General features: G+C 43.2%; 1 protein-coding gene across 2 annotated transcripts in view; it reads left to right on the top strand.

Annotated features, from left to right (window-relative positions):
- The window catches only part of PLXNA4 (plexin A4), a 636,841-nt gene that overhangs the window by 525,519 nt on the left and 97,004 nt on the right, over window positions 1–14,318 (top strand). For both annotated transcript variants that reach the window (XM_003771610.3, XM_031939072.1), the window contains exons 11-14: window positions 2,671–2,767; window positions 3,899–4,089; window positions 9,200–9,351; window positions 10,692–10,809. In XM_003771610.3, coding sequence (XP_003771658.1) covers window positions 2,671–2,767; window positions 3,899–4,089; window positions 9,200–9,351; window positions 10,692–10,809 — 558 coding nt within the window. The remainder of the gene's footprint in view (window positions 1–2,670; window positions 2,768–3,898; window positions 4,090–9,199; window positions 9,352–10,691; window positions 10,810–14,318) is intronic.

The following is a 14,318-nucleotide window of genomic DNA, read 5'->3' as shown; positions in this document are numbered from 1 at the left end:
GCAGAGTCTGCCTCATAACTGATGGTGCTCATTTCCAAGATGCTTGACCAGGGTTAGAGATGTCCATCTGTGATTGAGGGACTCCTCTTACTCAGAGGAAGGGCCATGGACTCATTTGTCCCCCAGTCTGAGGACTGGGCTGTGCTATGTAACCATCCATCCTCCTTTCCCTTTGTCTCATCTCAGCCGCCTATGGTGGAGAGTGTCTGAATAATGAGAAAATCACCAGGTAGGCATTGGAGTTGCTGCCTGGGGCAGATTCCTGGATTCCCCCCTCCTCATGTTCTCTAGGGCATTGGAAAGGGTCCTCAGAATTCTAATCAGAGGCTTAATGGATGGTCACAGTGACCCAGGGTCCTGATACTCCTCTCCTGTCACTGGGTAACCTCCCACAGGAAGTAATCTCTTTCCTTTCAGGAGCATAAGAATAGGACCTAGTTCTAGCTGGGGTGGATGGTCAGAGGCAGGAGAGGGGAAAGAGTCCCGAGGCCATAGAAAAGGCTGTGTGTTCTGTGCTGAGCAGAGAAGAGGCAAGTGAGCTCGTGAAATGTCAGGCTAGACCGGGAAAATACATATTCCATTCACAAACACTTTGGGCATCCTGAAAACAACCCGTTTGGGGCCTGCCACTTTTGGCCCCATCCAGGGGCCTGGGATTCATATTTCAAGTAAGATCTTCCTTCCAGGGGCTTCGAGAAAAGTTTAGCAATACGGCCCAAAAGCATCCATCAGTCAACCAATTTATATGCATTTATTAAGAACCTGCTAGGTGCCTGACACTGTGCTAAGCTCTGGCAGTTACAAAAAATAAATAAAAGATTGTCCCTTCTTACAAGTCTAATGAGGAAACAAGATGAAAATAACTGTATAAAGATATAAACATGATAAATTGGGCATTGTTGATGGAGGGAAGACACTAAGTGTAAAAGGAGATCAAGAAAGCCTTTTCACAGACAATGAGATTTCAGGTGATACATGAAGGAAACCAGGGAAATCTGGATCTAGAGATGAGGAGGTAGAGTATTTGGGAAAATGGAAACAGACCTCCAGATGTGGAATTCATTGGTATGGGATTGGACTCTGTCACGTCTATAACACAAATGTATGCTCATGGACCACAAATGGAAGAAGTTCTGAGGGTCATTCAGGAGCCCCAGATTCCCTCAGCCCTATCCAGGCCATGCTATTCCAAGGTAAAAAGGTCAATTCCAGGGATAAGTAATGGTCTAAATCAAGCTGGGAGATTCAGCTATGTGTTTTTAACATTCCAGGAGAAGCATGAAGAGTTGAACCTGGACAGGGATTTCTTCTCACTTCCAGGGGGAATAAACAGACCCAGAGAAGGCAAATAATTTGCTTACTTCCACACCTTAAATCAATATTGGAAAGGGGCATCTAACTCAGAAAGTGCTGTTTCCCCACCAGTGTTTCCATTGCTTTATCTTTCTGTTCCTAGTTAATTAAGGAATATTTACTCTGTGCTAGGCACTGTGCTGGGAATATAAGTATAAAGGATGAAACAATCCTTTCTCATAAGAAGCTTAGATTCTAATGGGGGAAACAACAAGAACATATAAAAATCTGTATTGCATAAATACAAAGAGAGTAATTGTAAATATTTACAAAGTAGTTAAATATAAAGTAGCTTAGGAGGGAGGATACCAGCAGGTAGGGATAAAAAGGAGTGGTTGAGAGGAAAGCTTCTCACAGAAAATGGTATCTGAGCTTCTTCTTAAAGAAAGAGAGACTTTTTAGGTGGGCATAAGGAGGGAGTGAATTCCAGGCATGAGACATGGCCAAAGCAAAGGCAGAGAGAAATGGGAGATAAAGTTACATATCTAAAGAACAGAGAAAAGGCAAGTTTAGCTGGATTGAACAGTTCATGCGGGACCTGATATCCACCAGAAAAAGAGGAGGAAGAGAAATGTCTAATGAGATTCAAAAAGGTAGATTAGGGCTAAGTTGGGTAGGGTTTTGTTTATTTTTTATATCCAAAACAGTTTCTTTAATTCTCTTTTTTACTTTATTTTTTATTAAAGCTTTTTATTTTCAAAACATAGGCATGGTTAATTCTGCAACATTAACCCTTGTGTTCCAATTTTTCCCTCCTTTCCTCCATCCCCTCCCCTATATGGCAAGTAGTCCAATATATGTTAACAAATATTTTTGCACAAGTGGATCCCTTTCTTGGGTAGGGCTTTAAAAGCTAAATAGAGGACTGTTATCCTGGAGGTAATGTGGAGTCCATGAAAGACATTTGAGTAGAGTAATGGTTAGATCTGTAGCTAAGAATACCTGGCCTGACATCAGGAAAAATGAGTGCAAATCTGGCCTCAGACACTCCATGACTGTGTGGGCAAGTCACTTCACCCTGTCTGCCTCAGTTTCCTCATCTGTAAAATGTTCTAGAAAAGGAAATGGCAAAACCACTCTAATATCTTTTTCAAGAAAACCCAAATTAGGGTCCTGAAGACTCAGACATGACTGAAAACAATTGAACACACCAAACTTTGGTAGTATTGTGTAAGAAGAAGACATGGCTGCACACAGTCCAAATCCATTCCTGTCTCCATCCTTATGGAAGCCCCCCGAGGCTTCAGGCTGAGCACCCTGATTTTCCCCAGAAATCCCCAATGAAATCTTTTCTTTCCTTTCTCCTTTTGGTTGCAGTATTCCTATGAGGGAATGGAGATCAACAGCCTACCTGTGGAGCTGACTGTTGTGTGGAATGGGGACTTCAACATTGACAACCCAGCCCAGAACAAAGGTATGAGCTCAGGGCCTGGGGACCCAGGAGGGGAAGGACAAAGTGAAAATAGAGCAGAGCCCCCTATTCCTACCCAGCTGCTAGTCACCAGTGCCCCCCCTGCCTTTGTCTCCAACTCCCCCTTTATCCCTCTCTGTGTCTCTCCTCCCTTTCTTTATTCTCCACTTCCTCGATGCCCAAAGCAGCCAACAGATGGTGTAAACAGTGGAAAATGGATTTGTGGGCAAGAAACTATGATAGGATTCTTCTCTATTCTCTCATAGACTTAGACTATTTAAACAGGAAGGAACTTCCAAGTTACTCTAGTCATTTTCTCTCATTTTCCAAAAGTATCCCAGAGAAATTCAAGGTCCTGACGTTAATTAATTAAAACCCAGGTTTCCTTGTTCTCCCCTTATTGACAACCCCAGTGATCGGCCATGACTGCCCCATGAAAAAGCTAATATCCCTCCTCTTCAGGAAGACCAAGCCCAGCTTCCATACACACTGGTTATCTGGTCCTGGGTAAGACATTAACCCCGTTCGTCTCAGTTCCTCATTTTAAAATGAGCCAGAGAAGGAAATGGCAACCATTTCAGGATCCCTGCCAAGAAAGCCCCAGAGGGGCCATCGGACATGACTGAACCAATTGAATAGCAAGTGGCCCTTGCCCTCTGTGCCTATGAACCCATTCACAGGTCCTTAGGACATCTCCATGTATCCGCTATAACATTATGGGGGGATGGCACCCTACTCAGGGGGGGCGTCCGTATACTTGTGTTCTCAGTGTGTAAGGGAGGGCTCACCCATCCGTGTGAGCAGGTACACGGATTTCCCAGCAAACTCGGCCTTCCCTGGTCTAACTCCCCAGGCCTAAATCCCGGCACTTCCTGCAGCCTTCCCACTCTCACAGCATCCCCAGTCTCGCAGCATCCCAGGGGCACCTTAGATTTTGACAGGCCGCTTTTGGCAAAGGAAAGGGAAAAACTGCTGAAGGAGGGAGGGGCGCTTATTTCTCTGTGAAACCGGCCTCTCTCTAGCCGGGGTCAGCGGGCTTCCCAGGGCTCAGTCAGTGTGACAAAGGCCCCCTTATCTCCCAGACCCCGCGAGGCCCCCGCCCAGGCTCAGGTCTCTCTTGTGTTCTGCCCACAGTCCATCTCTACAAATGCGGGGCCATGCGGGAAAGCTGCGGCCTGTGCCTCAAGGCTGACCCAGACTTCGAGTGTGGCTGGTGCCAGGGGCTGGGGCAATGCACTCTCCGCCAACACTGTCCCACCCAGGAGAACAAATGGCTGGAGCTGTCGAGTACTAATGGCAAGTGTACCAACCCCCGCATCAATGAGGTGAGTGAGGCATCCTCCTCTCTGGTCCTGCATTCAGAGTGGACCTCTAAGAAACAGCCCCGGGGCCAGAGCAGGGTATCCCACCAGGTGGGGCACTCTCAGGGCTCTGGTCAGCCTTGGGGGTGCTCCGTAATCTGAAAAGTCTTTCTCTCTATTATGATAAATAACAATGATAACAATTAAAAATAACAAGAGCGAGTTAAACAAATAGCATTAAACATAATAGCAGAAAAACAAATAGCATTAAAAATAACTATGATAACTAGCATTTTACTATTTGCAAAGCACTTAACAAATATTTCATTTTATGCCAAAAATGGATGCTGTTATTGTCCCCATTTTATAGCTGGAGATAAGTGAAACCGGGGAAGGTTACGAGTCACACAACTAGTAAGTGCCTTAATCCAAATTTGGGTCTTTCTGCTTGGAGGCCAAAAACTCTTGACTCCTGTTCATGGGATCATATGACCACTGTCTACTTTGGAAGTCATTTAGTCCTGCCTCCTCATTTTATAGATGAGACAGCTGAGGTCTAGAATAGCCCAAAGTTATATAAACAGTAAAAAGGGAAGAAAAGGCCCTTTAACTGCAAATAGTCAAAAACCCTTACTGAGCACCTACTCTGTTGATTCTTTTAATCATTCAATCAGTAACACATGAAGCTCCTACTATGTGCAGACACTATACTAGGTGCTTTTAGCACATGGTGATGACATTTATGACGTGCTTCATATATACCGTATAAGCACTTTAGTAGACATTATTTGATTAGATCCTCAAAGCAGTCCTGCAAATGTTCATTTTTATGTAGAGATAATGATATTTGTACTATCTGCCCCATGAATATTGCAAGGATTAAATGAGATATCAGGTATGAAGCATTTTGTAAACTGTAAAGTACCATGTGGATGCTGACTCCGATTATCATTAATTGTCATGGCAGATGCTGCAGGACGTCATAAAGGGCAAAAGAGACAGGTCTCAGATCCAGGGCAGTCTAGGAGGGAGTCCTCTCCTTGGTCCTACTTTTATAAGACCCTGGAAAAGTGGCTTAACTTCTCAATGGCCCAGAACCCCAAGCTGTAGAAGTGTGAGCCTAAATAGAGAGGGGTTTCCTCCTTATGCAGTCCCATATATTAAAGAAATCAAATGTCTGAGAAATGCACATGTCCTTAAACACAAACATGGATACATGTGGAGGGACATGGAATGGGAACAAGATCTTTAATGTCAATGATATAGTGAAATCTTAAATAAGGAAATTTCCTCCAGCTGTCTAAGCCTGGGAAAATCATTTCATCTTGTTTGCCTCAGTTTCCCCATCTGTAAAATGAACCAGAGAAGGAAATAACAAACCCCTCCATTATCTTTGCCAAGAAAACCCCAATGGGATCATAAAGAGTCAGACATGACTGAATGATGCATATGTTTGTATGTGTATACACATATGAGTATATATATATTATGCATATACATATGTATGTGTAAATGTGTGTATACATGTACATGTGTATGTCCACATATGTGTATCCTGAGTACATACATATATATGTCTATATCCATATATATTCCTGTAGCCTTCTGAAGGTGATAAGGGAGGAGAATGAGGATTGTAGAAATTGTTTATTCCTGAGAATAATGCTCTGAAACATAGAAGATACTTAATACATTAGAAAGACATCCAAAGTATAAGTAGAAAGAAAAACAGAGTTTGAAAACCAGCTGGAATGCCATCCCTGGCTTTCCAGAGTAACACTGAGTGTGTGTGACACTGAGCAAACCATTTAACCTTTCTGGGTCTCAGTTCCCTCATCTATTAAAATGAGCTGCAATATTTCTATTACCTACTACATGGACATTTTGGGAAGAAAGTGTTTTGCAAACTCCAAATATTATCCATCTATAAAAGTTTGATTGTAATTATTAGTTAATAATGATGTCAGGTTGGAATTCTTTTTATTATTATTTTTGATTAAAGTTTTTTTTAATTTTTAAAAGATATGCATGAATAATTTTTTAACATTAACTCTTGCAAAGTCTTGTGTTCCAATCTCCCCCTCCTTTCTCTCCACCTCTTCCCTTAGATAACAAGTAATTCCGGTTGGAATTCTTAACACGTATATCTGTGTGTGTGTGTTTGTGATAGACCCCTTAGATAGTCTAGAAGAGCTTATGAAGTCCTCAGAATCATGTTTTTAAATATGAATGAAATAAAATGATTACAAAGGAGGTCAAGGATGCCAAAAGACTGTTATCAATATATTTCACAAATAAGCTCATGAATTCCAGGTTAAAAATTATTATAATTACACTATTAAGTAGAAATAATTAAGATATTATTTCAATAGGAGTGTGATATAGAAATCTAGCCTAAAACTGGGTTCAAATCCTGACTCATACTTTATGACTCTAGATAAGTCATTTAATGTCTCAAAACTCCAGGAAATTCTCTAAGATTATATATCAAACAGCAGGCGCCAATGTGTATTCATTGAGCGAGTTCTTCATCAGAAGTCCTCTAGAACTAAAGAAATTCAGTAACAATAAAGTGTTCAGAAAACAATAAAGTGAGAGTGGCTGAATGGAAAGAGTCCTCTCTGACTCTGGATTTAGAGACAGGAGATTCAAATCTCATCTCTGATTACTTACTTGTGCTGTCTTAGATACCGCACTTAATGCTCATGGACTTCAGTTCCTTGGTTGGGCTACAGGGTCTCTGAGTTTCCTTTCAGCTCTCCAGTTAGGATTCTGTGTGTTTCTCAAATTAAATGTAGAAAAAGTGGTAGAATCTTGGATTTTTTACCTAAGTAACAAGGCCTGCTGAAGGCCCTAATAAAGCAGAGCCACACTCCGCCAGCTCCACACCCTCTTCCTTGGCTGAAGGTCCAAGCTACAGCCTGATGTGCTCTGGACGTGGCTCTGTTTTATCTTGGCCCTTTGCCTTGGACGTGCTGTGGACACTGAAAGTTTTAGCCTTTTCCCTTCTCTCTTTTTCTTCCACCTTTTCTTAAACCTTTTCTTTCAATTAAGATTGAAGAGAAAATGAGAGGATGTCAGGTTTCCTAAGGTCAGCAACCAGAACTTGCCCATGGATTCTTTGATTCTCTCCCCTTCTGTCCCGGGCACTGGGAGCTTCCTCTCCCAAGGACTAGAGGCTCAAAATCAATCCTACTCTCTAAAAAGTTTGGGGAATCCCTGTTCCCATAACTCCTGGTCCACATTTTATTTCCCTCTGCCCCTGGTGCAGAGGAGCCCCAAGACCCTACCCTAGACCCAAGTCTCTCCCTCCATGCAGCCAGACCAATTAACCCACCCTTTCAGGGCTTCTGGAGGACTGGCCACCCTTCAACTTCAGTGGCAAGGCTGTTCCCAGAACCATTAACAGGAAAGGAATCTCCCTGGGCCAAGTGTACATCCTTGCCAATTGCTCGGCTGCCATGAATGGAGGGAACGTCTTACTTCCTGGCCCATGTCCAAAGAAATCACTGGGAGGAGATAGCAAATTAAACAAACCTCCCCAGAACCCAAGGCTATTTACCAGCTCCTGTACTGGCACTGGCACTCAGGGGAATGCAAAAGAGGATGGTCTGAGAGATAAAAATGCCTCTTTTTCAGTATGAGAAGCTAGGGGTTGGAATACCATGTCAGCATTGGCAGCCCTGGCACCCGATGTGCTGTAGGGACTGGCTGAGGGGATTATGTTAAAGCCTAAGCTTCTCCCCAACCTTGCCCTCTCTGAGGAGCAGGAAAGCTCCCTTTCCTCCCCTGGCCCAAGGACTGGCTGGTTCTCTCTTGGTAGTATAAACCCAGCCTGTTTTCTTCTTTGTACCCAACTTAAGAGATAGAGTCACATCGCTGACCCAAGAGAGGTACAAGGAGAATGAGGAAGGGGTTGGATATGGGAGAATATTGGTGTAAAAAGCTCACAAGTGAAAAAACCCTCTCTCTGTGCTGGTCACCAACTTCTCTGCAATTTGGAATGATAGTGCATTGCCCGGAGCACTGAGGTTAAATCTGGGGTCAAATAGTCAGTTTGTGACCGAGGCAGGACTTTAACCCAGGGTTTCTCATTCTCCATTCACCATGTCGTATTGCTTATAGTCAAATAGAAGGGATAAAAATGAAGAGGCAGGTCTCCCGGGTTCCTCTCTCTGCTCTGGCACCAGTTCACTCCCTAACCTTGGTCAGGATCCAGGTATCAGGGATGCTGGCGGTGGAATCCTGATATTTGCCACCATCTTGGCCCATAAAATGACAGAGAATCCTGGCACTGAATGTGCTGTTACCCTTAAGAGTGTGAAGACTTAACTGTATTTATTTATATTCTGATCCTACCTTGAGCACAGTCTTCTGAACCTCAGTTTCTAAAATTTCCAATTTGGGATCTTAATGCACATGGCATCCCTTGGGACGGTGAGCTCAGCCACTGTGACCAATGCACAGGGGTAAACTCCCACTTAAATCTATTTGCTGATTTGAATCAAGCCCAACTGTGAAGTTGGATGGATTGTAATGAAGTGCTTTTATAGCCCTGGGAATGGGCTCAGAGCGCCCTGGACCTTTCCTCATGATTCTGCTTCTAACAGCCTAGGAGGCATTGGGGTGGTAACCTTCCCTCCTCCTTTCTCTCATGATTTTTAGTGGTTATGTGTCCTACCAGGAGCTTTGAATATTGGCTCATTAAGATAACATGGTTCGAAAGTGCTTTGCCAAAAGCAACTGTTAATTGATAGTTACAGGACCCAGGCTCCCCTCTTGAGAAAGCATTGTTTTCCCTTTCCCCAATCAGTTAGGCAGTGTTGTTTCCATCTAGAGTTGCCAACCAGCCAGTATTTGATTGATTGAGCAAGCATGTTATCTTAGAAGCCAATTGCTGGTAGGGATCAATGACCAAAAATAATATTGGGGACGTACCATTGGAAACGTGTGCCAGAATGGATGGGAATCGACAGGGGTGGGAGGCCTGTAGTAGGTACTTTATCAATGTTTATTGATTGATGATTGACATAACAATGGTGAATCATGGGAGTTTCTAACAAAATGTCACCTAACGATGTCATTTTATGACTTTTTTATTTTGCTTTTCTTTTCTTTTCCTCCCTCCCCCTAGATCAGCCCATCCACAGGTCCCCGGGAAGGAGGCACCAAGGTGACTATCCGAGGCGAGAACCTGGGTCTAGAATTCCGAGATATTGCCTCCCATGTCAAGGTGGCGGGGGTGGAATGCAGCCCACTAGTGGACGGATACATCCCTGCGGAACAGTAAGTGGCATCCATGCGGTGCAGAGAAAGGGAGGGGAAGGGGAAGTAAAGTCATGCTAGAGAAAAGTAACTGCAATAATCACTTAAGGGCAAAGCAGAGGGATAAGGAGAGAAGAATAGGATGTTAGGGGGCAGGACAGAGCAAAAGATAGTGGGTCATGATCAAAGGTGGAAGAGTGAAACAGAATGGAAGCCATCATCAAAGTCTGAGCTCGAATTGTCCAGCCCATCCCCAGCACTCAGTGCAACCTCTTCCTTAGCTCACCCTTGCCCTGGAGGACCCAGGACTCATAATTTGAATATGAAAATGATGCCCCCAAGCCATTTTCTAGTGCTTTGAATGACTTCTCTCTTTGCAAAATCTACTGACCTGAGCAAGTAAGCAGTAGCTCAGACCACAACATTCCCATGAGTATGATGTATTCTGCAGAGGTTAGTCCCTTACCTTTGATATCCTTGAAATAAATCCCTGAAAATTTCCAGCCTTCCGAATAGTGTTCCAAGGGAAACTACTGTTTTCTACTGTCACTTCTCTTTTCCATGGCCCTTTCCTGTAAATGGTAGTGGCAAGAGCATCGCAGAAGTCCTGAGTCCAAACCACACCTCAGGGTTTGCTCCTTTAGGGGAGTCAAACAGTTTCCCTGGTTTTCAGCATCCTCCTCTGTGAGATGAGAGGGTGGGCTCCAGGAGAGCCTCTGCCCCAAGGTCTGCTCCAGCTCCATGAGGCTATGATTCCTAAACAACCCAGGCGGCTCAGTTGGGTGCTAACCACTTCCCAACAGCTGCATCACCACCGCCAAAGATTTCTCCAGATCTTCCTGTCTCCCCATGGCTTTCTTACTGGCTGGAAAGGGTTAGATTCTGCATCTTGGGACCACAGTCCTTACCCTATCACCTTCCCACACAAATGACCCTTCATTCATAGGACCAGAAACTTAGGCCTTCAAGCAGCCTGAAAAGCAATCCATAATCCAGCCACTTCCTTTTGAGGATAATAATAACAATCATAGCTAACATTTAGATATCACTTACTATGTACCAGACACTGTGCTAAGTGCTTGTATTTGATTCTAACAACTACCCTGGGAAGGATGTACCATTATTATCCCCATTTTATAGAAGGAAAAACTGGGGTTCAAGGTCACATGTTCAATCAACTGGAGAATCTGGATTTGAATCTAGAGCCTCTGCCTCCAAATCCAAGACTCTTTTCTCTGTATGTGAATGAAAAGAAAAGAGGATCCAGTGGATGTCCTGTTCTCCCTGGGGCATGGCAGGGCAGCTGTGGGGAGGGTAGTTGGCCCTCTCATCCAACTCGGGTTTCCTTTCTTTTCCTTCAGGATTGTGTGTGAGATGGGGGAAGCCAAGCCCAGCCAGCATGCGGGTTTTGTGGAAATCTGCGTGGCCGAGTGCAAGCCCGAGTTCATGGCCCGCTCCTCCAAGCTCTACTATTTCATGGTGAGTTGTAGTAGTCAGAGCAGCTGCCTCATGCCCAGGACGGGATGCGGGCTGTGGTGCTGGAGATGCAGTCAGAGCCTCCCACCCAGATCCAAGAGGCAGGAGCCGTCCTTCCCCATCAGAATAATAGTAATAACAGCTCCCATTGCAGAGAGGCAGGATGATACAGTGAGAAAACACCGACTGAACGCTACTTTTCTGTCACAAAAGAACGGTATTGTTGGGGAGGATGGTGATAGGGATGCAACAAAAAAAGGAAAGAAAGAGCATTGATGAAACATTTAAAAGTTCACAGAAAAGAGCAGAAGGAAGTTCAGAAGCAGAGCTGTGTTGACTCTTTTGTGTCAGTGTGTAATATATACACAATAGAGATTCATGGTGTTTTTCTATAATCCTCCCTTTCTTTTCTTTTTATATGGCAGAATTTGTATGTTGATGTTAGTTAAATTCATGGTTTAAATAAAGAGAATTTTAAAAACCGAAAAAGAAAAAAATGGAAAGCACTGTCCTTGGATCTGGGAGGCCTGGGTATGAAATCTCAGCTCTGGTTCTTACTACCTATGTGACCTTGGCAAAAACCATTTGACCTCTCTGAGCCCCAATTGGATAATCCCTCAGCTCCCTGATCTTGTTATCGCATGATTCTATGAAGTTAGGCAGTGTAAGTGTTAATTATCATTCCTATTTCACAGATGAGGAAACTGAGACTCAGAATTTTAATGACATGCTCTAAGTCATTAAGTGTCAGAGTCAGGACTTAAACCTAAGATCTGACTCCAAAATCAGTCTTCTTTTTACAACATCATGTTGTCTCAGGTGAGGAAACCTCAATTAATTTAATTAATTTGTGAGAGCTTAATTAATTTGCCCATGTTGACATATCAGGTACATTTTGCATCCTATCATGTCACATTCTCCCCTCATCTTTCCCATTCCGCTCAGTACCTCTTCGCTGTCCCTGCCTCCCCATGCTCCCATTTCCTCCTTCATCCATCTCATTTTCCCCATGTCTTTTTGTTCTTTCCTTTTCCCTGTCCCCCACTCTTACCCTCTCAGCAGGAAGCCCCCCGCTCAGGTTCTGCTCCTCAGGAGAGCCTACCAGCCTCCCTGGGAAATGGGGGGCAGAGTGTTTTGCCTTCCAGGGGTCTTTCTTTGCTATTCAGCCTTGTGATTATAGGGATGTAAGCACATTTCCTGCAGTGTCCCCTAATCACAAGAAAGGCATATTAAAAATAAATATATTTTACCAGCTAGTTAACTTCCCAGGTTAATGACAGCTGTGATGACATAATTTCCTCATGATTTTCTGCTGATGTTGAAAGCTGAAAATGAGTATGATGGATTTTACAGTGGGCATCAAATGCCCTGAAATATGTTATACCAGAGAGCAGCTCTCACTCTGGCTTCCTCCTTCCTCCATTCATCTCCTTTGTCTTTTGTCCCTTCCTTCTCTGTTCATTGCTCCCACCCAAAATAGACATCAATCAGATTTCAAAATAAATTATAGGTGACTCCCAAGCAATGACCTCCATGGGACAGACAAACAAATATAGCAGTCTGTCTTTGTGTGTATGGTTGGGACTCGGACCTCAGTTTTCCCAAAAGAATTTGAGATAACTTACAATTTAAATATAATATAGATTTTTTTTTAAAGCACAGAAATCATCTCACCATTGATGTCCATTCCAGTTCTAAATCTATGATAGTATGAATTAGTCAGGAAGCATGGGACTGAAACTCAACTCGAACACTTGAGGTCTGTAGATAGAATTTCTGCCTGTGGTTTTCTGATAAATTGTAAGCTCCCCGTGGTTGTCCTTGTCTCTCTAGTGCCTGCATATAGTGGCTCAATTCATAAAAGCTTGTAGACTGACTGTGTGAGCATAGCAAAGTCCTTTCACTCAGCCTTATTTCTGAAGTTTGGGATCAGACTATATAAGAAAGCTCACAGATAGATGATTCTTCTGGGTCTATAAAGGGCTTTTCTCACAAGTCAGTAAAATATACGTGTTTTTCCTCCATCTGTAATCAAGGTTAAGTGATGTGACCAAAGTCACACAATTAGTGTTTGGGTAGGACCCAAATGTACAGACCTCAGAACCAAAATCCAGATATACAGATTGCAGGATCAATTCTCTCTCCTTTTGTTTTTTTTTTTTTTTTTATTTTTGACAGTTTAATCATCAGAGAAATCAGGCAGCCACACCAATGGCTTCACACATTCTGAGATACCAGAATGAGGACCAGGTTCTTTTTTTTTTTTAAATCAATCTTCTTTTCCTTGGTATGACACTAACATCCTTTTTAGCTCTATAATTCTTTAATCCAGTCCAGTTTGTATCATCTCATTCCCAAACTTTTTAAATGTTTTCCCTTTCTCCAATTCATCCATCCCTCAATCTGTCCTGCATTATGTCATTACCTACCCAAAAAACCTTCAGTGGTCCCTAGGCTCAATTTCCAATTCTTCAGCCTGGCATTTATGGTCTCCGATAATCTGACCCTGCTCATCCTTTGTTCTTCTTCACTCGTTTCCCTCCCTTCGTATCCAACTCTTCATGACCCCATTTGGAGTTTTCTTGGCAAAGATACTGAGGGGTTTGTCATTTTTTCTCCAGCTCATTTGACAGATGAAGAAACTGAGTCAAACAGGGTTAAGTAACTTTCCCGGGATCACATATTTAGCAAGTCTTTGAGGCCATATTTGAACTCAGGAAGCTGAGTCTCCTTGACTCCAGGCCTGGTGCTCTCTGCCCTATGGGACCCCCTCGCTGCCTCTATCCATCCTGTCCAACCTCATTTCCCCCTCTATCTGGCCATGGGCAATAACTACTGCATACAAGACCATGCAAGACCCCTACATATCTCCCCATGTTGCATCACTCAGAAAATCAATCATTCTCCTTTCAGACTATTCTAATCCAAGTCATCCTTCAAGGATCATCTTCAAGGATCTCTGATCACACTGATCTCCTTTCTTGAACTCACAGACTATCTGTTGTCTGTGTCCCTGTCCTAGACTTAGCACAGATTCCCTTTCCCCTTACATTGTTATTTAGCATTTTTATGCAGAATCATAGAATTTTAAGGAGAAAAACTATTAACTGTCCTTTTTAGAAAGGCAGAGGGGTACAATAGACAGGACCTGGGTTCAAACCCAAACCTTTCTACTTTCTACTTGGGTAATTTTGGACAAAACACTTAACATCTCTGGGCCTCAGTTTATTCATATGTGCAATAAAAGCATCCCTTCTAGTTATATAGCTGGGTGATCTCATTCAAGCCCCCTCTTTTTACATTGATGTCTAGAGAGTTGAAGAACTTATTCCACATTACATAGGTAGCAAGAAGAGGAGCTGAGAATTTAATCCAGGTCTTTTAATTCTACATCTTTCTGATTCCCTTTCCACTAACTTGGAGTACAATTGACTAGTTGGATCCTGGGCCATCACCAGTCGTCATGACTTTTGTCTTGCTATTGGATTTTGATACTTCTGGAGGACAGACTG

Source organism: Sarcophilus harrisii, chromosome 5, assembly GCF_902635505.1.
Source record: "Sarcophilus harrisii chromosome 5, mSarHar1.11, whole genome shotgun sequence".
Lineage (NCBI taxonomy): Eukaryota > Metazoa > Chordata > Mammalia > Dasyuromorphia > Dasyuridae > Sarcophilus > Sarcophilus harrisii.
The sequence above is the reverse complement of the archived record's forward strand: the minus strand, read 5'-3'. Positions and strand labels throughout refer to the sequence as shown.